The sequence below is a fragment of the Petaurus breviceps genome, unplaced genomic scaffold (genome assembly GCF_028583685.1).
Source record: "Petaurus breviceps papuanus isolate PSGF00001 unplaced genomic scaffold, PetGlider_PUasm1.0 90591, whole genome shotgun sequence".
In the NCBI taxonomy this organism is placed as follows: Eukaryota; Metazoa; Chordata; class Mammalia; order Diprotodontia; family Petauridae; genus Petaurus; species Petaurus breviceps.
Genome location: NW_027187280.1, coordinates 6,000,078 through 6,017,857, shown reverse-complemented (window position 1 = coordinate 6,017,857; position 17,780 = coordinate 6,000,078). Strand labels below are relative to the sequence as shown.

The 17,780-nt window shown below is 45.9% G+C and overlaps 1 protein-coding gene across 1 annotated transcript in view; it reads left to right on the top strand.

The window, feature by feature from the left end:
* Positions 1-16,566: 16,566 nt before the first annotated feature.
* The window catches only part of EMILIN3 (elastin microfibril interfacer 3), a 10,199-nt gene continuing 8,985 nt past the window's right edge, over positions 16,567-17,780 (top strand). The window contains exon 1 of the mRNA XM_069063585.1: positions 16,567-17,471. Coding sequence (XP_068919686.1) covers positions 17,290-17,471 — 182 coding nt within the window. The 5' untranslated portion in view covers positions 16,567-17,289. The remainder of the gene's footprint in view (positions 17,472-17,780) is intronic.

Here is a 17,780-nt window from a genome sequence, read left to right as displayed (position 1 = left end):
GGGATTTGAACTCAAGTTTTTCTGACTCTGGTCTCAGCACTCTACCCAATGCACCACGTAAGAGATACAGAGTTCCTTTTACAAAAATTGTAGAGCTAGACTGAAGGATAAGCCAAATGAAAGGTGGGAGGCATGGTATTAGATTAATATGAGGGAACTAGAGGAGACTTAGTAAAGAGTAGGTGGGTAGAAACTCTGGCTGAGGAGAGACTGATACAGTGGAATGATCTCTGATTCTGGAGCCAGAAGACCTGAGTTCAAATCCATCTGCAAACACTCCCTGGGCCCCAGTTTCCCCTTTGGTAAAATGAGGAGGGGTTAGACTGGATGGCCTTTGATGTCCCTTCCAGCCCTAGATCTCTGATCTGAAGAACCACTGAACTGGGGCTCAGGTGATGACAGAGGGGGCAGCTGTAAGCAGGAAACTGATGCTGGATCTAAGTCCCACTGAGGAATGACTGAGTAACCTGTGGCTTGGTGTGATGGTGACCTGAGTGAGGCATGAAGCCTAGTGCAGCAGCCTGTTAGGAATGTGACCAAGGAGCTGATTGACCTTTCCTACAGGTGGTGAAAGTCACCTAGCTCAGTCACACTGTACTGAGGACAGAGGGCACCAGGAAGGAAGGAGGAAAGGCCATCTGGGGTCCTCCATCACTTGCTCCCTGAACACACACAAAGCTCCTAACATACCATGTGGGTTAAAGGCTCTGGAATACCAGAGGGCTTGGGGCCAGATGTTATGACAGGGTAGGGGGGCCCCAGAACTTCCCTTCTCTTTCCATCCCAGCCCCACCCTACCTCCAGGCTGGTGCCAGATGTTGGGAGCCTCAGAGGTGACTCAAGACTCCAGGGATTTAGGGCGAGGGGATAGGATAGATAGGATCCTCTGGGATCTGCGTTAGGTCTAGGGAATGTAGGGTCCTCAGAAGACTCAGGCTCAGGCCACATGGTATAGTGTGATCATTTCCAACCTGTGGAATGTGGAATGTGGAATGTGGCTGTGGAATCCTGAGAAGGCTTTGGAATTATCATTAAGAGGTCCATTCCATTAAATGACTCTAATGAATAAGCAAACATGATTTCTCTTGATTCACCAACCTCATCCAGATAAATAATTTTTAAATTATATATCCTTAGAGTTGGAAGAGACTTTATTTAATCCAAATCTGTAACCTTGAGCAAGTGACAACTTCTCTGGGGCTGTTTCATTCTCTTTAAATGGAAGGAATTGGTCTCAACTACCTTCCAGTTCTTTTTTTTAATTTCTTTTTTTTTAATTTTTAAAAGTAATTGGGGTTAAGTAACTTGCTCAAGGTTACATGGACAGTTATTTCTGGGTGTGGTACTAAGTATCTGAGCCCAGATTTGATCCCCAGGTCATCCTGACACTGGAGCTGGTGCTCCTACTCGCTGAGCCACCTGGCCACCCCTAAGCAATCAGGGTTAAGTAACTTGATCAAGGTTACATGGCCAGGTGTTTCTGGGTGGATGCTAAGTGTCTGAGCCCGGATTCAATCACTTAGGTCATCCTGACACAGGAGCCGGTGCTCTTACTCGCTGTGCTACCTGGACATCCTACCTTCCAGCTCTAATCTATGATACTATGATCTTTGCACCCCACTCAAGAATCTCCTTGATTGCAGGGGGCTATTCAGTCTTTGCTTGGATACTTCTAGTGCCAGGGAGCTTACTACCTCAGAAAGCAACTTGCTCCATCACTGATCAGCTCTCATTATCAAAGTTCTTCCTTCTGTTGAGCCTTCTGGTTGCATCTGCCAGGTCCTAGACCCCACACTACTGGCCTCAGCCCCCAGACCCCCCTGACAAATTTGTCTGGGAGCAAAATCTCAGTAGCCCCTGACTACTAAGGGCCAATCCAATGTTCAGATTTTGTGACAGTAATGGGAACTTCTCAGGCCCTGGGCTGTCAAGAGGTACTGATGGTCTTAAATGGAATACCTAGGTCCTCACCTCCATCCCTGGGCCCACTTCCTCTGAAGGTCACTGCCCTGCAGAGTAGTTGTTTGTCCCTCATGCTCAAAGAGCACCAAAATGACATCACTATCTCAGGGTCAGTTCGGGCTGTGGCTGATCAGCCCAAAACAAGTTCAGAGGGCTCTACCACAGGTTGGGCACAAATGGTCCATATGACCATTTGGGAGAGAGATGTGCGCCTTTCATGTTTCCTTTGAGCTACCATAATTCTGCTTTGCTCTTTGATGCAGGCACACCATGCCAAACAATCCTGTGCCAGCGTCTTCTATGTCTCATAATAGATACCAAAGTTCTTCAGAGAGACCTTGAGAGTGTCCTTGCATCACTCCTTTTAACCACCGTGTTAGCGCCTGTCCTGTGTGAGTTCTCCATAAACAGTCTTTTAGGCAAACATACTTCTGGCATTTGAACAATGTGGCCAGCCCTTAAGAGATATGCTCTCTTCAGTAGAGTTTGAATGGTTGGCTGTTCAGATCGAGAAAGGACCTCCGTGTCTGGTACCTTATTCTGCAAATCAATCTTCAGAATCTTCCTAACACAATTCAAATCAATTTCCCGTCATGATTCTGGTACTGTCCAGGTTTCACAGGCAGACCACAACGAGGTCAGCACTACGGCTCTGTAGACAGTGCTCAGTCTAATACTTCTTCTCTCTTTCAGAGCCTCTCGAGCTCTGGCAATGTGTACATCAATTTTATCATCACCTCTGCATACATCCCTGGAAAGTACACTGCCAAGGTAAGTGGACTTATCCACAGAGTTCAAAATGTCTCCACTTCCTGTAACCCTGGTTCCACTTACAGATGGTGTGGCTCTGGTTGGTGGAGAACCTCGGTTTTCCTGGTGTTAATTGTCAGGCCAAAAAGAACACAAGCAACAGAGAATCGATCCACACTCTGCTGCATCTCAGCCTCAGAGGTAACATTAAAAGCACAACCATCTCTGAACTCAAAAGCTGTGAATGATCCTGGGACTTTGAGGGGAATAAAGAGATGGTCAGGAAGTGGAGGCAGAGGCTAAAAAAGTGGGGAGAGGCCAGAAGTGAATAGCCAGGCAGACTCTCAGGGCTGGCAGAAGGTCAGGGATAGCTGCATAATAATAACTCACATTTACATAGCATTTTAAGATTCCAAAAGTACTTTTCCTTACAACAACCCTGTGAGACATGTATAATTGGGTCTGGATTAGTGTGAATAAAGAATCCTGTGAAATGATTATGTTATTCAAAGTCAAACTATCCTATGTGTATGTTCTAGTATGAATATTATCCCTGCTTTACAATCTACAGAAACTAATTGAGGGTCACTCAGCTACAATAATATTAGTGGTAGGATTTGAATTTGGCTCTTTCCACCATTCCATAGTGCCTCTGGCAGCAAGACTAAGGATTATTCAAGGCACTGACGTGAGTGGGGAGGTAGGTCTGAAATCAGATCAGCCTGTAAGAGGTAGGATAGGTAGAAAGAAAATGAGATAACCAAAGGTCTTGAGGAAACCAAGGCCCAGCTTAAGTAGGCTGAGAAGTAAAGTGGTTAAGGGACTTACCCAAAGCCACACAGGCAATAAGCTTCAGAGGTAGGTTTAGAACCCATATCTTCCAACTCTAGCATGCGTATTCTTTTCACTGTACCAACATTTCTCTCAAGACTGATCCAATGAGATAATAATTGTAAAGTGCTTGGCCCAGTAGTAAACACTATACAAATCTTAGTTTTTATTGTGATTGTTGTTGTCATCATTATTTTCCTAGTACTTTGTGACCTTGGGCAAGTCACTTTCCCTCTATGGTCTTCACTTCCTTGTCTGTAAAACAAAGGGGTTGAACTAGGCGATCTTTAAGGTCACTTCCAGCCCTAGATGCTTCATCATTGTCTTTCAGCCTTAGTCTCCTCATCTCTAAAATGAGGCTAACATTTACACTATTTTTGTCACATTGTTATAGCTGTTGTGAGGAAGCTGTAATTTGTAAATGTGAAAATACTATTGAAATGGTAGTAACAATTGGGTGGCAAGTGACTCAGTGAATAGAGTGCCAGGCCTGGAGTCAGGAAGACTCATCTTTCTGAGTTCATATCTGACCTCAGACATTTACTAGCTGTGTGACCCTGGGCAAGTCACTTAACCCTGTTTGCCTCAATTTCCTTGCCTGTAAAATGAGCTGGAGAAGGAAATGACAATGCCACTCCAGTATTTTTGCCAAGGAAAACCCCAAATGGGGTCATGAGGAGTCAGACATAACTGAACACACATACACATTAATAATCAAATCAGAAAATTCCTTGTTATATTGTAGAGCTCTTTGAGGGGGGAGAGGGAAGAATGCTAGGGACATTTAGGCTGTACAGAAACAAAAGGTAACAGTAGAATTTACTTTAAAAAAAGAAAGTAAGAGAAAGTAAGTCAGAATGAGGCTAGCAGCAAGGCCAACTCAATGGTGTGTCCCAAGGTCACTGGCCTAGGGCTCTAGATTCCCCAAACTCAGACTTAGAAATAGTCCTATAGACTGCAGTCATGACAGAATCTTAATAAAGGTGCCCCCAGTCCCAATATTCTAACTTCCTTATAGACCCCACTCAACAATATGCCTCCCTGCTCACTACAACAACAGGTGTGCCCATGAACTCATAGTTCTCTCAGTACAGCGGGCATGTCCATGTGATGGGATCCCAGCCACTGCCTCAAGCTAGCCACTGCCCCCAGACCCATTCCTCACATTTCCCACAGAAACAGCAGGTGTGTCCATGCACTCAACCACAACTACATCCATGTGGTCTCAGACAGAACCACAATAGCCAGCCAATCAGAAAGCAGCACCACCAGGATACCCAAGCAGCAATGAAGGGGCTGAACCCCCTCCTTATAAGAGAAGATAAGGGGCGGCCAGGTGGCGCAGTGAGTAAGAGCACTGGCCCTGGTGTCGGGAGACCCGGGATCAGTTCCAGCCTCAGATATTTGGCACCCACACAAAATAACTGGCCGTGTAACCTTGAGCAAATTACTTAACCCCAATTGCTTTAAAAAAATAATAATAAGAGAAGATAAGCAGAATGTCCTGTGGTTGGAAGGTAGATGTAGTTGGGGTATAATGGAAAGGCACCCAGACTGGGAGACGGGAGACCTAATGCTGGTCCTAGATCTGTTACTAAGTAATAGTTGTATGGCTATAAATAAAGCCCTTCTCCTCCCCACTCCCATTCTGGGCTTCAGTTTCCCCATATGTAAAACAAGGGTGAGTGAATTAAATCATCTCTTAAATCCCTTCTAGCTCTAAAGGTCTGTGAGTCTATGAGAGGCCAAGTGCATGAAAATTGTTTGGTCAGAGTTCTTAAGTTGCGTATTTTAGGTGGTCATGGGAAAAGCAGTTTTGACCTGAAATCAAGAGAGTTCTTAGGGGTCAGACATAAAGGACTTTGCTTTCACAGGGATCGATGAGCTCTGGTTTTAGTTTGAGGAGGTAAAAACCTGGGCAAACTAACAAGGAAGGACAGTGACCTAAAAGATCAGGCTGTAAGAAGACTTTGGAAAATGGGACAAACCAGGGAGGACCTGGAAATATCAATCTGAATTTTAAGTTTAGTCAAATTGAATTGAGTAATGGGATAGTAACAGTGAGTGACCGTCACCGATTCCCTCTGAGTGATGGCAGCAGAGTCCCTGGAAGCCAATCAGGTAACCCTGCTCCCTGCGACTGCTGGCAGGGAGGGAACGTCTTAATGATGCTCCCACGTCGGCTGAACTGGGTGACTGAAAAACTGTTCTGTAGTTGTTTCTTGTTCAGGCTAGGAGCTCCTCCGGATATGAACTGTGTCCCCTCTCCTGCCCCTTCCTTCCTCCTTTACCTTCTTGATTCCTACAGTTAGGTGGTAGATAGAGAGCTGGGCCTAGAGTCAAGAAGACGGCTGAGTTCAAGTCTGACCTCAGAAACTTACTATGTGAATGGACAAGTCACTTAAACCTAGTTTTCTCAACTATAAAACGAACAACAGCACCCACTTCACAGACAAAGCAGAATTGAAAGAGCTCAAAGGACACACAGAATGCACAAATTTAGAACATCCACCCCGATTGTTCCCATGGACTATTTGTGCCTGACCTGTGGTAGAGCATTCCGAACTCTACTGCTCTGAGCAGCCACCGGACACACTGAAACTTGACTTTAGCATAGCGATGTCGTTTGAGTCCTCTTGGACAGCGAAGGACAACAACCGGCCAACCAACTTCATAGGGTTGTTGTAAGGATCAAATGAGATAACAATTGTAAAGTGCTTGGCATATAGTAGAATCTATACAAATAAGTTATTCTCTTTTCCCTCTATCTTCATTCTCAACCACTGCTTTTCTTTCTTTCCTTCTACTCCTTTCTTACTACTCTTCTGCCTACCGGTCCTTTTCACCTTCATCATCCCCCTCCCTCCTCCTTCCTTTACTTCTTTCTTCCCCCTTTTCTCCTTACCTCTCTTACTTTCCCTTCTCCCTTCCTATTTCCTTCTTCACCTCCTCTTTCATGCCCTCCTCTTCTACCTTCTTTTCATCCCACCTAATTCTCCTATCCTCCTCTTCTTCATCTTTGTCTTCTTCCTCTTCTTCTCCTTCCTCTTCCTCTTCTTCTTCCTCTTCTCCTTCTTCTTCCTCTTCTGCCTCTTCTTCTTCTTCCTTCTCTTCTTCCCCTTCCTCTTCTTCTTCTTTCCTTTCTTCTTCTTCTCTTTCACTTCCTTCTCCTTGCTTACACCTTCCATCCCTATTCATCTTCCCATACAGCAGCAGTCAGTGGATCTTTGGTGATTGATTGACAAGACAGTAACTTCTCAGAATTGCCTGTTAAATGAGGGGCTATGTATCTCCAAGCAAGGGCCCTGCTATGGTCAGAGGGGAGAGGGAGGGACTGCTGAACCCATCATGGAGCAGCCCTGACATGACGTGGCCATGCAGCTAGAAACACCTCTCGCTGGTCAGTGTAAAACCTCCACCCCGTACTCTAGTTAGGGAATTGTCTGGGACAGATGTGAAACACCTGGAGTTCCTGGAATCCCAGGCATAGATCCGAACTGGGCAGCCCCAGCTGCAGCCCCTCTTCAAGGCAGGGATAGAAAGGCTTGGGGTGGGGGAGGAAGGAATAGACCTTTAGAATGGGAAGGAGGAAGGTTCACTCAGGCAAGCCAATTGTTCCTGTATTAGAGGAACCATCAAAGTAAGGAAGTTCATGGGTCTCCCGCATCAGTTTTGCTATGAAACAATGGGAAGAAATGTCAAGGGCCTATGTGTCTTTGCCCCCTCTCTACCCTCCCAAATCTGGAGGTAAATGCAACTTAATAAACCCTGTTCCTGCAACCAGTCACTTGTTCAAGGAGCAGAGCCCACCCAAGGAGATCAATTCTGTCATCTAGCCAAGGCCACAGTTGGATGAATTTGAGGGGATATTCAGGAGACTAGAAAGGGCAAGCTGAAGAGAAAATTGTCTAACCCAGGCTGAACTCAAGGCATTCAAGCACACCAGTCTCAGGCTGGGATAAAGGTTGACACGAGTTCCTCTGAGTGTACTCCTCTCAATCGTTGGATCCCTGTGGCTTTTCCTAAAGTCTTAGGCTCCTAGATCCTTCTACCTGTCTGATCAGAAATGTCCTGTCCCTCTTCCCTAAAGCTCCCACTTCTCTAGAGCCAAAGGAAACAAGTTAAATCCTCCTTCCCCAAGATAATGCTTGAAATACTTGAAAGCAGTAAACATCTTCCCCAATTTTCCTCTCCAGTTTAATCCTTCTCAATTCTTTCAACCAATCATCATGTGGCGTGGTTTTCAGTCCCCTCCATGCTCTCTCTGGTAAACCTTATCTGGACCAGTTCCAGCTTAATAATACCTATACCAAACTGTGGTCTGTAGTCATTAAATACATTCTTCCCAGGGGTGGGCCAGAGGCAGGTCATATAAGCTTGCAAAAGTTAATTGTTAAATTTTCAGCGTGAACATTTACATCTTGGGACAGAGTGATTGTTTTGTGGGTTATCTAGACTTAGGAATGTGATGGAGAAAATGTTAATGTGGTGGATTAAACTTAAAAGTGTGTCCTCTGTACATTTTTGGAGAGTCAGTTGTTAAAATGTACGAGCACACCCCTGCCCCTTTCAGACTGTGTGTGTGTGTGTGTGTGTGTGTGTGTGTAGAGACAGAGACAGAGACAGAGAAGAGAGACACAGACAGAGAGACAGAGACATAGAGAGAGACACAGAGACGGACAGAGACAGACAGAGATAGAGAGACAGAGAGAGACAGACAGACAGAGACAGACAGAGACACAGAGACAGACAGAGAGACAGAGACAGAGAGACAAAGAGAAAAGAGAGAGACAGAGACAGAGAGAGGGAGAGGGAGACAGAGACAGAGAGAGACAGAGAAACAAACAGAGAGACGTAGAGAGACAGACAGACAGCGACAGAGAGACAGAGACAGAGAGATAGAGACAGAGAGAGAGAGAGAACTCTTGCTGTGGTAAATCCCTCTACTGATGCAAAATGGCAACTCCTCTATAACTTATGTTCTTAAAGAGTTCCCTGGAAGGTTCTAGGAGGTTAAATGACTTGCTAGTACGTGTCAGATGCAAAATGTGATGATCCACCATGCCAGGATGACTTTTTTATTTTTTTTAATCTAACATTTCTTTTTATTTTTACTTGTTTATCGTTTAATTTATTGAACAAGATCAATGAGACAAATACAGAAAACGGGACACCCCAGGTTTAGGCTATAAGGTGAGCACAACAGCAAACCCTCTCTCCGTCCCTGCCTCTCTGTCTCTTGGCTTTTCAACCTCAGTCCCTGTAGCCTGGCTGGCCAGGTCAAGCCTGACTCTTTCCCACCCACCCCATTCATCACTTCCACCCAGCCATTAGGGCTAATTGACTTACAATCCATTTCTAAAGGAGACTTTAGTATTAAAAGGATTCCTTTACACTTTCACTTTTTAACCTTGTTTTTTGTTTTTTTTCTATTTCCCACCTGAGGTGGTGTTAACTTTTTTGGTCCAGCTGTTAACCCATATTGATATTTTGGCTCAATATACGGAAGATCTATACTCACACATACATATATGTGTGTATGTATGTATGTGCGTACGTGTGTGTGTGTGCTGTTCAGTACTGAAACACCAGAGGTAGGTAGTGAACTCCCAGTCACTAGAAATGTTCATCAGAGACTAGGTGACCACCTGCTTTGTATAGGGTCGAAAAAATTGCCCATGGGGTAAGGGGTTGCACTAGATGTCTAAGATTCTCTGTGAATGCATCTCTGTGAATAATCTGTACTTCTATAGCTCCTGTACATTTAAGCATGAGTGTGTCTATGACTGTTGGGATGAGAAATTGACTGGGGAATGATGGGATCTTCTTTCATGCTTTGCCTCTGGTTTCCACAAATGTTCCACATGTGCACTTGGACCATTTTCCCTCCTTTCTGTCACCTGGGCATCTGACCCCTAAGACATCTTCAGGCCCCAATCTGTTCCATTGTTTATGTCCAGGAGGAATCCCCTCACCCTCTTCTTCTCTTGGCTTTCTGCTCTCTATAGGCAGGGGCTGTGCTGGTAAATGTTTAACAACCAGTTTCCTGAAAAATGATGCATACCTGATATACTTTTAAATTTAATGTGCATTGTTAACATTTTCTCCATCACTTTCTTAAGTCTAGACAATCAGCAGCAACAACTATAACAAAAGCAATAAATCATGTCTTGATTTGTAGCATTTGCCAATTTCCAAGATATAAATGCTCTCACTGAAAATTTAACAATCTATTCTCTAGAGTATATGCTAACTCCATTTCACCCCTACCCACTACAGGAACAGTTGGACCCCAATATTGCACCCAAGGAGCTTTCATAAAGGGGAGGGGCCAGAGAGGTCCTGTTTGCTATTAGTTTCTTGTGAAAAGCACCTATTCCCCCTCCAGCGGCTGAGCTGCTCTCTGTGTCTTGAGGGATGAGGAAAGAATAGTATCAGACTTCAAGCTTCAACCTTCTCCTCCCTCTGCTTCCTCTTTCCTCCTTCTTCTCTGCGAACCCCAGAACCAAACATCTGGAGCATTTGGAGCCGGGAGAGGAGAGCTGGAAAGGAAAGGGCCAGGGATCCCACCTGGGAGAATCAACTTGGAAGGGGACTGGGGGGAGGAGGATTTGTTCCAAGTTCCAGCTGGTTCCCAGGAAAAATACTGTCTAGTGGTTAGAGTACCCGGAGGAGTGAGACTGAAATCTTAACCTCCTCCTGCCTCTTCCTTCCCTCTCTGCCTCCCCACCCCTATTTTCTCTTCCTCTTTTCTTTGAGGCCCCCCTTGGGGCTCCAGTCCCCTTAGCGGGGTCTCAGAAGTAGCATTGCCTGTGGTATCATTGGTAAGAAGAAGGAAAAATGAGATTGTATCAACACCCAGAGATCCTTCCATCCTAGAAGCCAAAGAACATGAGGAAGGGAAATCGTTATGACAACTGATTGAAGTTTGCGGTCTTCATACATCGGCACCTCCAACCCCAACCCCAGGTTAGAAAGGAAAAGTAGAAGGAATCGTTTTAACACTAGCATCTCCTTTAGAAATGTATTGTAAGTCAATTAGCACTAATGACTGGGTGGAAGTGGGGATAGGGATGGGTAGGGAAGACTTGGGCCAGACCTGGCCAGCCATCCTACAAGGACGGACTTGGAGAAAAGCCAAGAGACAGAGAGGCAGGGCCGGAGAGGATTTGTGCTGTGTGCTCAACATATAGCCTAAACATGGAATGTCCTGTTTTCTTTATTTGTCTCGTTGGTCTTGTTCTCTTTTGCCTGACTGTTAACTAGTGAAAATGGCTTTTTGACCCACTTATAACCATGGTTTTTAGTGAGGGAAAGGAGGCCCTAGTGGCAGCTAGGTGACTCAGTGGATAGAGTGCTGGGCCTGGAGTCAGGAGGACCTGAGTTCCAATACAGCCTCAGTCACTTACTTTCTGTGTGACCCCAGGTAAGTGACTTGACCTCAGTTTGCCTTAATCCACTGGAGAATGAAAGGACAAACCACTCTAGTGTCTTTGCCAAGAAAACCCCATGGACAACCCCATAGGGTCACAAAGAGTCGGACACAACTGACTGACAATAAGGAGGAGAAAGGAGAAACATGGGAAGCCTTAGTTCCAGAAGATCCCTAATTCCCAGAGGGAGATCTGCAACTTATTTCAGTAAGAGCCAGAACCCAAAACCAGTGTTCACAGAATTTCAGTGTCTGAGCTGGAAGAAACCTCAGAGACCAACTATTAGGTTTAATAGGGGAACAGGAGTCTTTTCTGTATCGTAACCCTCCTCTGTGGGTAGTTGCTATGGACCCCCACTCCTCCCAATTATCTGCTGACCAACCTTGTCTATGGTGATGACTCTCATCAAACTTAGTTAAGTTTGACATCAGAACAACCAACATACTCGGCCTTCTCACTCTGTTCAAGCCCAGTTATAGGGCTAAATCTTTCACACACCTCTTTCTCCATACCATTCTGGGGCAAGCATCTGGGAAGGGAGAGAAGGCAACACATCTACCCAGGGCCTTTCCATCCTCTGTCAGCTAGCACATGGTGAAGGCCAGGTTCTGCCCACTCTAGTCTGTATTAGTTCATGTAAGTCTTCCCAGTTTTTTTCTGAAATTATCCTATTCATCATTTCTAATAGCACAATAGTATTCTATTACAATCATACACCACAGCTTGTTCAGCTATTCCCCAATTGATAGGCATCCTCTCAATTTCCATTTTTTGTCACCACAAAAAGAGCTGCAATAAACATTTTTATACAAATATGGCCTTCCTCCCTTTTAAAAAAATCTCTTTGTGATACAGATCTAGTGGTGGTTTTACTGGATCAAAGGATACGCACAGTTTTATAGCCCTTTGGGCATAGGTCCAAATTGTTCTCCATAACGGTTGGACCAGTTCACAACTCCACATTAGTGCCTCAGTTTTTCCACATTCCCTCCAACATTTATCATTTTACTTTTCTGTCATATTAACCAATCTGATAAATATGAGGTGGTACTTTAGAGTTATTTTAATTTTCATTTCTCTAATCACTAATGATTTAGAGTGCTTTTTCAAATGACCATAAATAACTTTGATTTCTTTGTCTGAAAACTGCTTGTTCATAGCCTTTGACTATTTATCTTTGGGAATGATTTGTATTTTATAAATTTGACTCAGTTCTCTATATATTTGAGAAGTTGGGCTTTGTAGCGGCAAGCACCCCAACCGTCCTCAGGGTTTGCTGCCACCACAGGTTCTTGGATCTGCTTTGATAAAGGAAAGCAACTCAAAATGGGTTAACAAGCTTACTTTAATCAGTCAGATATGTATCGTTAACCTAGTTCAGGGGAAAGAGGTCAGCACCCGAACTTCAAAGTATACAGACAGAATTATCAAGACAGAGAAACAGATCAAGTAGACAGTTTTTCAAACTGTCTAACCATTACATCCATACCAAACAACATCTGGGTTTCAAAGCCGGGGGGCTCTGGACAACGGCTTTCCAGAGTTTCATCTGATCAAATCACAGAACACTTCTCAAAGTGAGCCCCAGAACAAAGCTACACATCAGGGCTTATATAGCCTTTTCCTGGCTCAGAGAATGTAACAACCAATCAAGAAGTATCTACTGAAAAACAAGCCTCCCACCCCAGGCTCCAGGTGCACTTTAGCCTAGGGGCAGGGAAGATCTTACAAATTTACATTCCCATTACAGGCTTTTATCAGAGACACTTGCTATAAAAATTGTTTCCCAGCTTTCTGCTTTCCTTCTAATCTTGACCGCATTGGCTTTTTTTCTGCAAAATCTTTTTGATTTAACATAATCAAATTATCCATTGTACGTCTCTTAATGCTATCTGTCTCTTGTTTAGCTCTAAATTATCCATGGATCTGTTCCTTGTCCTCTTAATTTGCTTATGGTATTATCCTTTATGTCCAAATCATGGAGCCATTTTGAGCTTGTCTTGGTATACTATTATCTATCTTACAAGGCTCCAATTGTGTGTGAAGATAATATGTAAGTTTATTATTTACTTCACCAAACTACCTCATATTAATTTTGCATATATACCTACAATATATGTGTCTCTTAGAGTGTAAATCCTTGAAGGGCAGGAACTGCTTTGAATATTTAGCATTTAGCACAGTGTCTGGCACCCAGGAATTATTTAATAAATCCTTGTTGATTAATTGATTTATTAGTTTGATAACTGAATGGAGCTGTGATCAACAATGTGGATGAGGGTCCTTTCTCCAGCATCGCAGGTAACAACCCAAAGACACTTCTGCGTTCTGTGCCATCCTTAACCATGTCGCCCAGTAAAACTTCCATCTTGGATAAACCCTATGTGCCTTCCTCTAGATCACCTGACATCACTTGGTCCCGGTGGGGCCATAAGCTACATCATTGATATCATTATTTACTGATACTTTAGTAGGTACATGATTTTCTTGGCATGGGTCTTCCTTGCACTGGTGCAGATCATATTCTTTCAATGCTGTCTTAGCCTGTATGATTTTTATCCATGTTCTTCTATAAATCTTCCACCAAGTCCACTGAAAGTGCCAGAAACCTTGGGTCATAGATGAAAACTAGAAGGGACCTCAGAAGTCATCTAGCCAAACTCCCTCGTTTTACAAATGGGGAAGCTGAGTTCCCAAAAAATTAAATTACTTGCCTAAGGACACACAAGAAGCAAATGACCAAAAAATCAATCAGAAAATCAATAAACATTAAACTCATTATGCTAAGAGCAGGGTGTCTTGCCAGTTTTCTGATTGGAGACAAGTACAGAATTTTTGATCCGTGACTGACTTATCTCCTTTTGTGACTTATGAACAAACATTCAGTAAGTGCTTATTGTGTTCCCCAACATAGATAAACCGGGTGGATATAAAAGAAAAGATATTGGCAATCCATAGCTGTGATTTCAGTGGTGTGGGGAATTCTCACCTCTATCTATGCAGATGTTGAACTGGTCTGTAATTTACTGTCTGAAACTTGCCTGGGGGCAGTGAGGGGTTAAGTTATTTGCATGTATTTGAAGCAGGATTTAAATCCAGAACTTCTTTCTTTAAATCGTCATTAGATATTATTTTCTTTAGCTGCACTAAAGCCCTATTCCGATGTCATGACATGAAAGTGACCGTAGGTTCTTGAAGGCAGTGCCAGTGAAAGTTAAGATCTGGCAGATCTTGCCAAGTTTGAACTGCATGGTGGATGCTGCCCCTGTCCTCTGAATACCAGACTAATTGAGGAGAAATTTATCATTAGAAACCTGGTCACCAGAGAGTAGATTCTCTCCACTAGGGCAACTCACTCAACATCACCTGGAGAGATTGGATCTTTGCATGATTGAAGGGTGATCCCATGTCAAAGAAATGATGGATATTTTGTGAAGTATCTCACAAGAGATTCAACAGTAATAATTTCAATAGGGATCCAGAGCTCATAGGATCATAGAAAAAGATCTGAGACCACCTAAACTAATCCCACTCATTTTGCAGATGACAAAACTGAGGCCCAAAGAGGTTAAGCAAGTTGCCCAAAGTTACACAGGTAGTAAACATTAGAGGCTGGATTTGAATCCAGGTCCTCTGATTCCAAGCATAGTGCTGGGGGAATGGAGGATAGGGGAGGTAGTTGGAAATGACTCTGGTTTGGCTAGTTCAGGAAAGGTACATACAGGTTGCCTGTATAGAAAGCATGGGATTTGAGCCTTGGGGCAGCTTGGTGGTGAAGGGAATAGAATACCAGACCTGGAGTAAAGAACACTTTGAGTTCAATTCTGGCCTTGGACAGTTACTACATATGTGACCCTGGGCAAGCCATTTAATCATGCCTGCTTCAGTTTCCTCATCTGTAAAATGAGCTAGAGAAGCAAATGGCAGTATCTTTGCCCCCCCCCCAAGAAGTCGTGACTAAACAACAACAACACGCTGAATAATAATAATAGCCCCCATTTCTATGGGGCTTTAGAGTTTACAGAGTACCTTCCTCCCAGAGACACTGAAAATAGTCATTGAAAGTACTATTACACTCATTTTAAAGATGAGGAAACTGAGATGTGGAGAGTAAAATGACTTGCCCAAGGCCACACAGTAAGTATTGCTGCGGGCATCTGAATTTAGGCCTCAGGACTCCAAGTCCAGTGCTGAAGAACGGATGGATCTGTGGACAGAGTTTCATCTGAGTCCAAGGTTGTTGAACGTTGCCCATCTCTGGGATGTTAAAGAAGACCAGTGTGGAGAAAAGAAAAAGCTATTCCATTTATTCTGTGTGACCCCTGAGAAGGAGAAGGAGTGGCGAAATTTATGGAGCTCTGTCCATCACAAAGCTGGGGGTCCCTACTTCCTGAGAAAAACATCCAGGGTTGGCAGAGAAGAGGTGAAATTCAAAGAGGGTGGGAGGGGAGGCTGGGATCACAGAATCACCATCTCAGAGGTGGAGAGAGATTTTTGGATCTTAGATCTAGTTGTGGAAAGGGTCTTAGAGACCATCCAGTTCAGCCTTCTCATTTTGCTTACTGGTAAACTGAGGCTCCAAAAGGTTAAGCTCTAGTCTAGCCTGTACCTGACCAGTAATGTTCTCTCCATCACTTTCCCTCTCCTTTGATTCATCCCTCCAGTGACAGAAAATTCATTCTCCCCCTTTTCGAGTTGCCCATTGCACTTTGGGATATCCCTAATGGTTAGGAAATTTTTTTCTTAAGAAACCGAAATCTATCTCTCTCCTAAAGGCCATCCATTGATCCTTGACCTGCCTTCTGGGACCGTGAAGAACGGGTCTAATCACTTGCAGAAAATATCAGCTTAATACTTGACTGCAGTACTTTCCTCCTGAAACCTCTTCGAGCTAACCACTCCCTTTTCCCTCAAAGGATTTTCAAAAGGCATGGTCTCCAGCTATCTCCCCAGCTGGTCGCCTTTTTCTGGACACAATTCGGTTTTTCAGTAATTCCGGAATCTCCAGTCTTCCCGGTGTGGACACTCCCACCACTCACTCTGCTCAAAATCTCTCCGTGACTAAGTAGATAGATCATCTGGAAGAATTCATGTGGTTGAAAAACTCATCACCCCTAGTGAAGTCAGCTTGTCACTGCGCTTCCCCGGGCTTAGTGTCCAGAATTGAACTTGTGCTGCAGATGAGGTCCGGGCAGGGCAGAGGACAGGGAGTGATCTTCTCTCCCTTGCTTGAGGATAACAGACTACTAATATGCGGCTTAAGAATTGTTTTAGCTTCCCCCACCCTCTGCTTTCACAGCAGCCGGGGGTCTAGGGCCCTGTCCCTGTCCCACTCTAGGCATCCTGGAGCACCCTGAGGCCCCTCAGGCCAGGCCACGGTCCTGTCCTGAGCCCAGTTGGGTGGGGAGAGAGTAGGTCATTGCCCACCGGCTCCCCCATTCCAGGCCTTAATATCGCGGGGTCTTGGGTCTTCTCCAGGGATGGGGTGAAGTTCGGGGGCTGGGGAAAGAGGGCCGAGGGAGCTAGAGCAGTTTATGCTAATCTGTGGAGAGCCCGCCCCTCTCCCGCCGGCCTCCCCTCCCCTCCCTTCCCCTCCCCTCTCCGGCCCCGCCGCCAGCGCCGGTGGAGACAGCAGGACCGCAGGCGCTACAAAAGCACAAGCCCGCCCCGGGTAGCGAGCTCCTGGGTGCGCGGGAGCCGGAGTCAGAGCGGGAGCCGGAGACCCAGGGCCGAGGCCCAGCGGGAGGCGGGGCGGGCCAAGGATCTGTGGGCTCGGGTTCGAGGCCGTAGGACTCAGAGAAGGAGGACAGAGGCTTCAAGCTGGACGAAGGGGCTCCCTGGAGATCCAGGGGCAAAGCAGGGTCTCTGGGGGCCGAAGGTCGGAGAGAGGGGTTCAGAAGCTCCTGGGATCTGGAAAAAGGGGCTGTAGCAACGACAGGGGCAGGGTTTAAGGAAAGGGGTGATAGAGGAGCTTGGCAGGGGCTCCGAGAGTGTGAATTCAGGGGAGGGGACTCAAGAGATCTCCAGGTAGGTAGATCTGGGGAAGGGGGCTCAGGGGGAGCGAGGCCGGAGCAGGGGATTCAAGGGGTTCGGATTCCGTGGGAAGAGGAGGCTGGGGAGCCCTGCTGGGCTCCTGTCTCCTCGGGACATTCTCCGCTACCGATTTGGGCTTGATCTTTTGAAGACCAAACTCAGGCCCACACTTCCCAAGCGATTCTGTCCGCGCCGGACCGAGGCAGTCGGGCAGTAAGACAGAGAGGGAGCAGCCGCATCAGTGCCAAGCCCCCAGCCTGTGGGCCGAGGGGCGGTGGGGATGGGGATGGGGCCCCCGGACCGGGGGGCGCGCTGGCTTCGGTTCTGGCTGTGCGCCGGGACACTGATCTCCTGCGCTCAGGCGAAGGGGACCTACTTTCCCCGGCCCGGCCCGCCCAGTGGTGGCCGCTACAACCTGTACACGACGGGATCCAGCCCGCGGCTCCGCGAGGGGCAGCACAAGTAAGAAGCAGCTCCCCCCTCCCCCGCCCCCCATGTATACACTCCTCTTTCTCTCCCCGGTGCGGCCCCCGGGGCTGAGGGACTGGAGGAGGGGAGAGGACCCTCTTCTCTTTGGAGAAGAGGGTCGGACGGGCTAAAACAAAGGTTCTAGCTGCCAATTCACTCCCCCTCTCACTTTCCCAAAATATTCTCTCTCTCTCTCTCTCTCTCTCTCTCTCTCTCTCGCCTCTTCTCTTCCTTCCCCTCTCCTGTTCTCCCTCCCCACCTCACCCCCCCCCTCCCCCCCTCTCCCTCTTTCTCCTCTCCTTC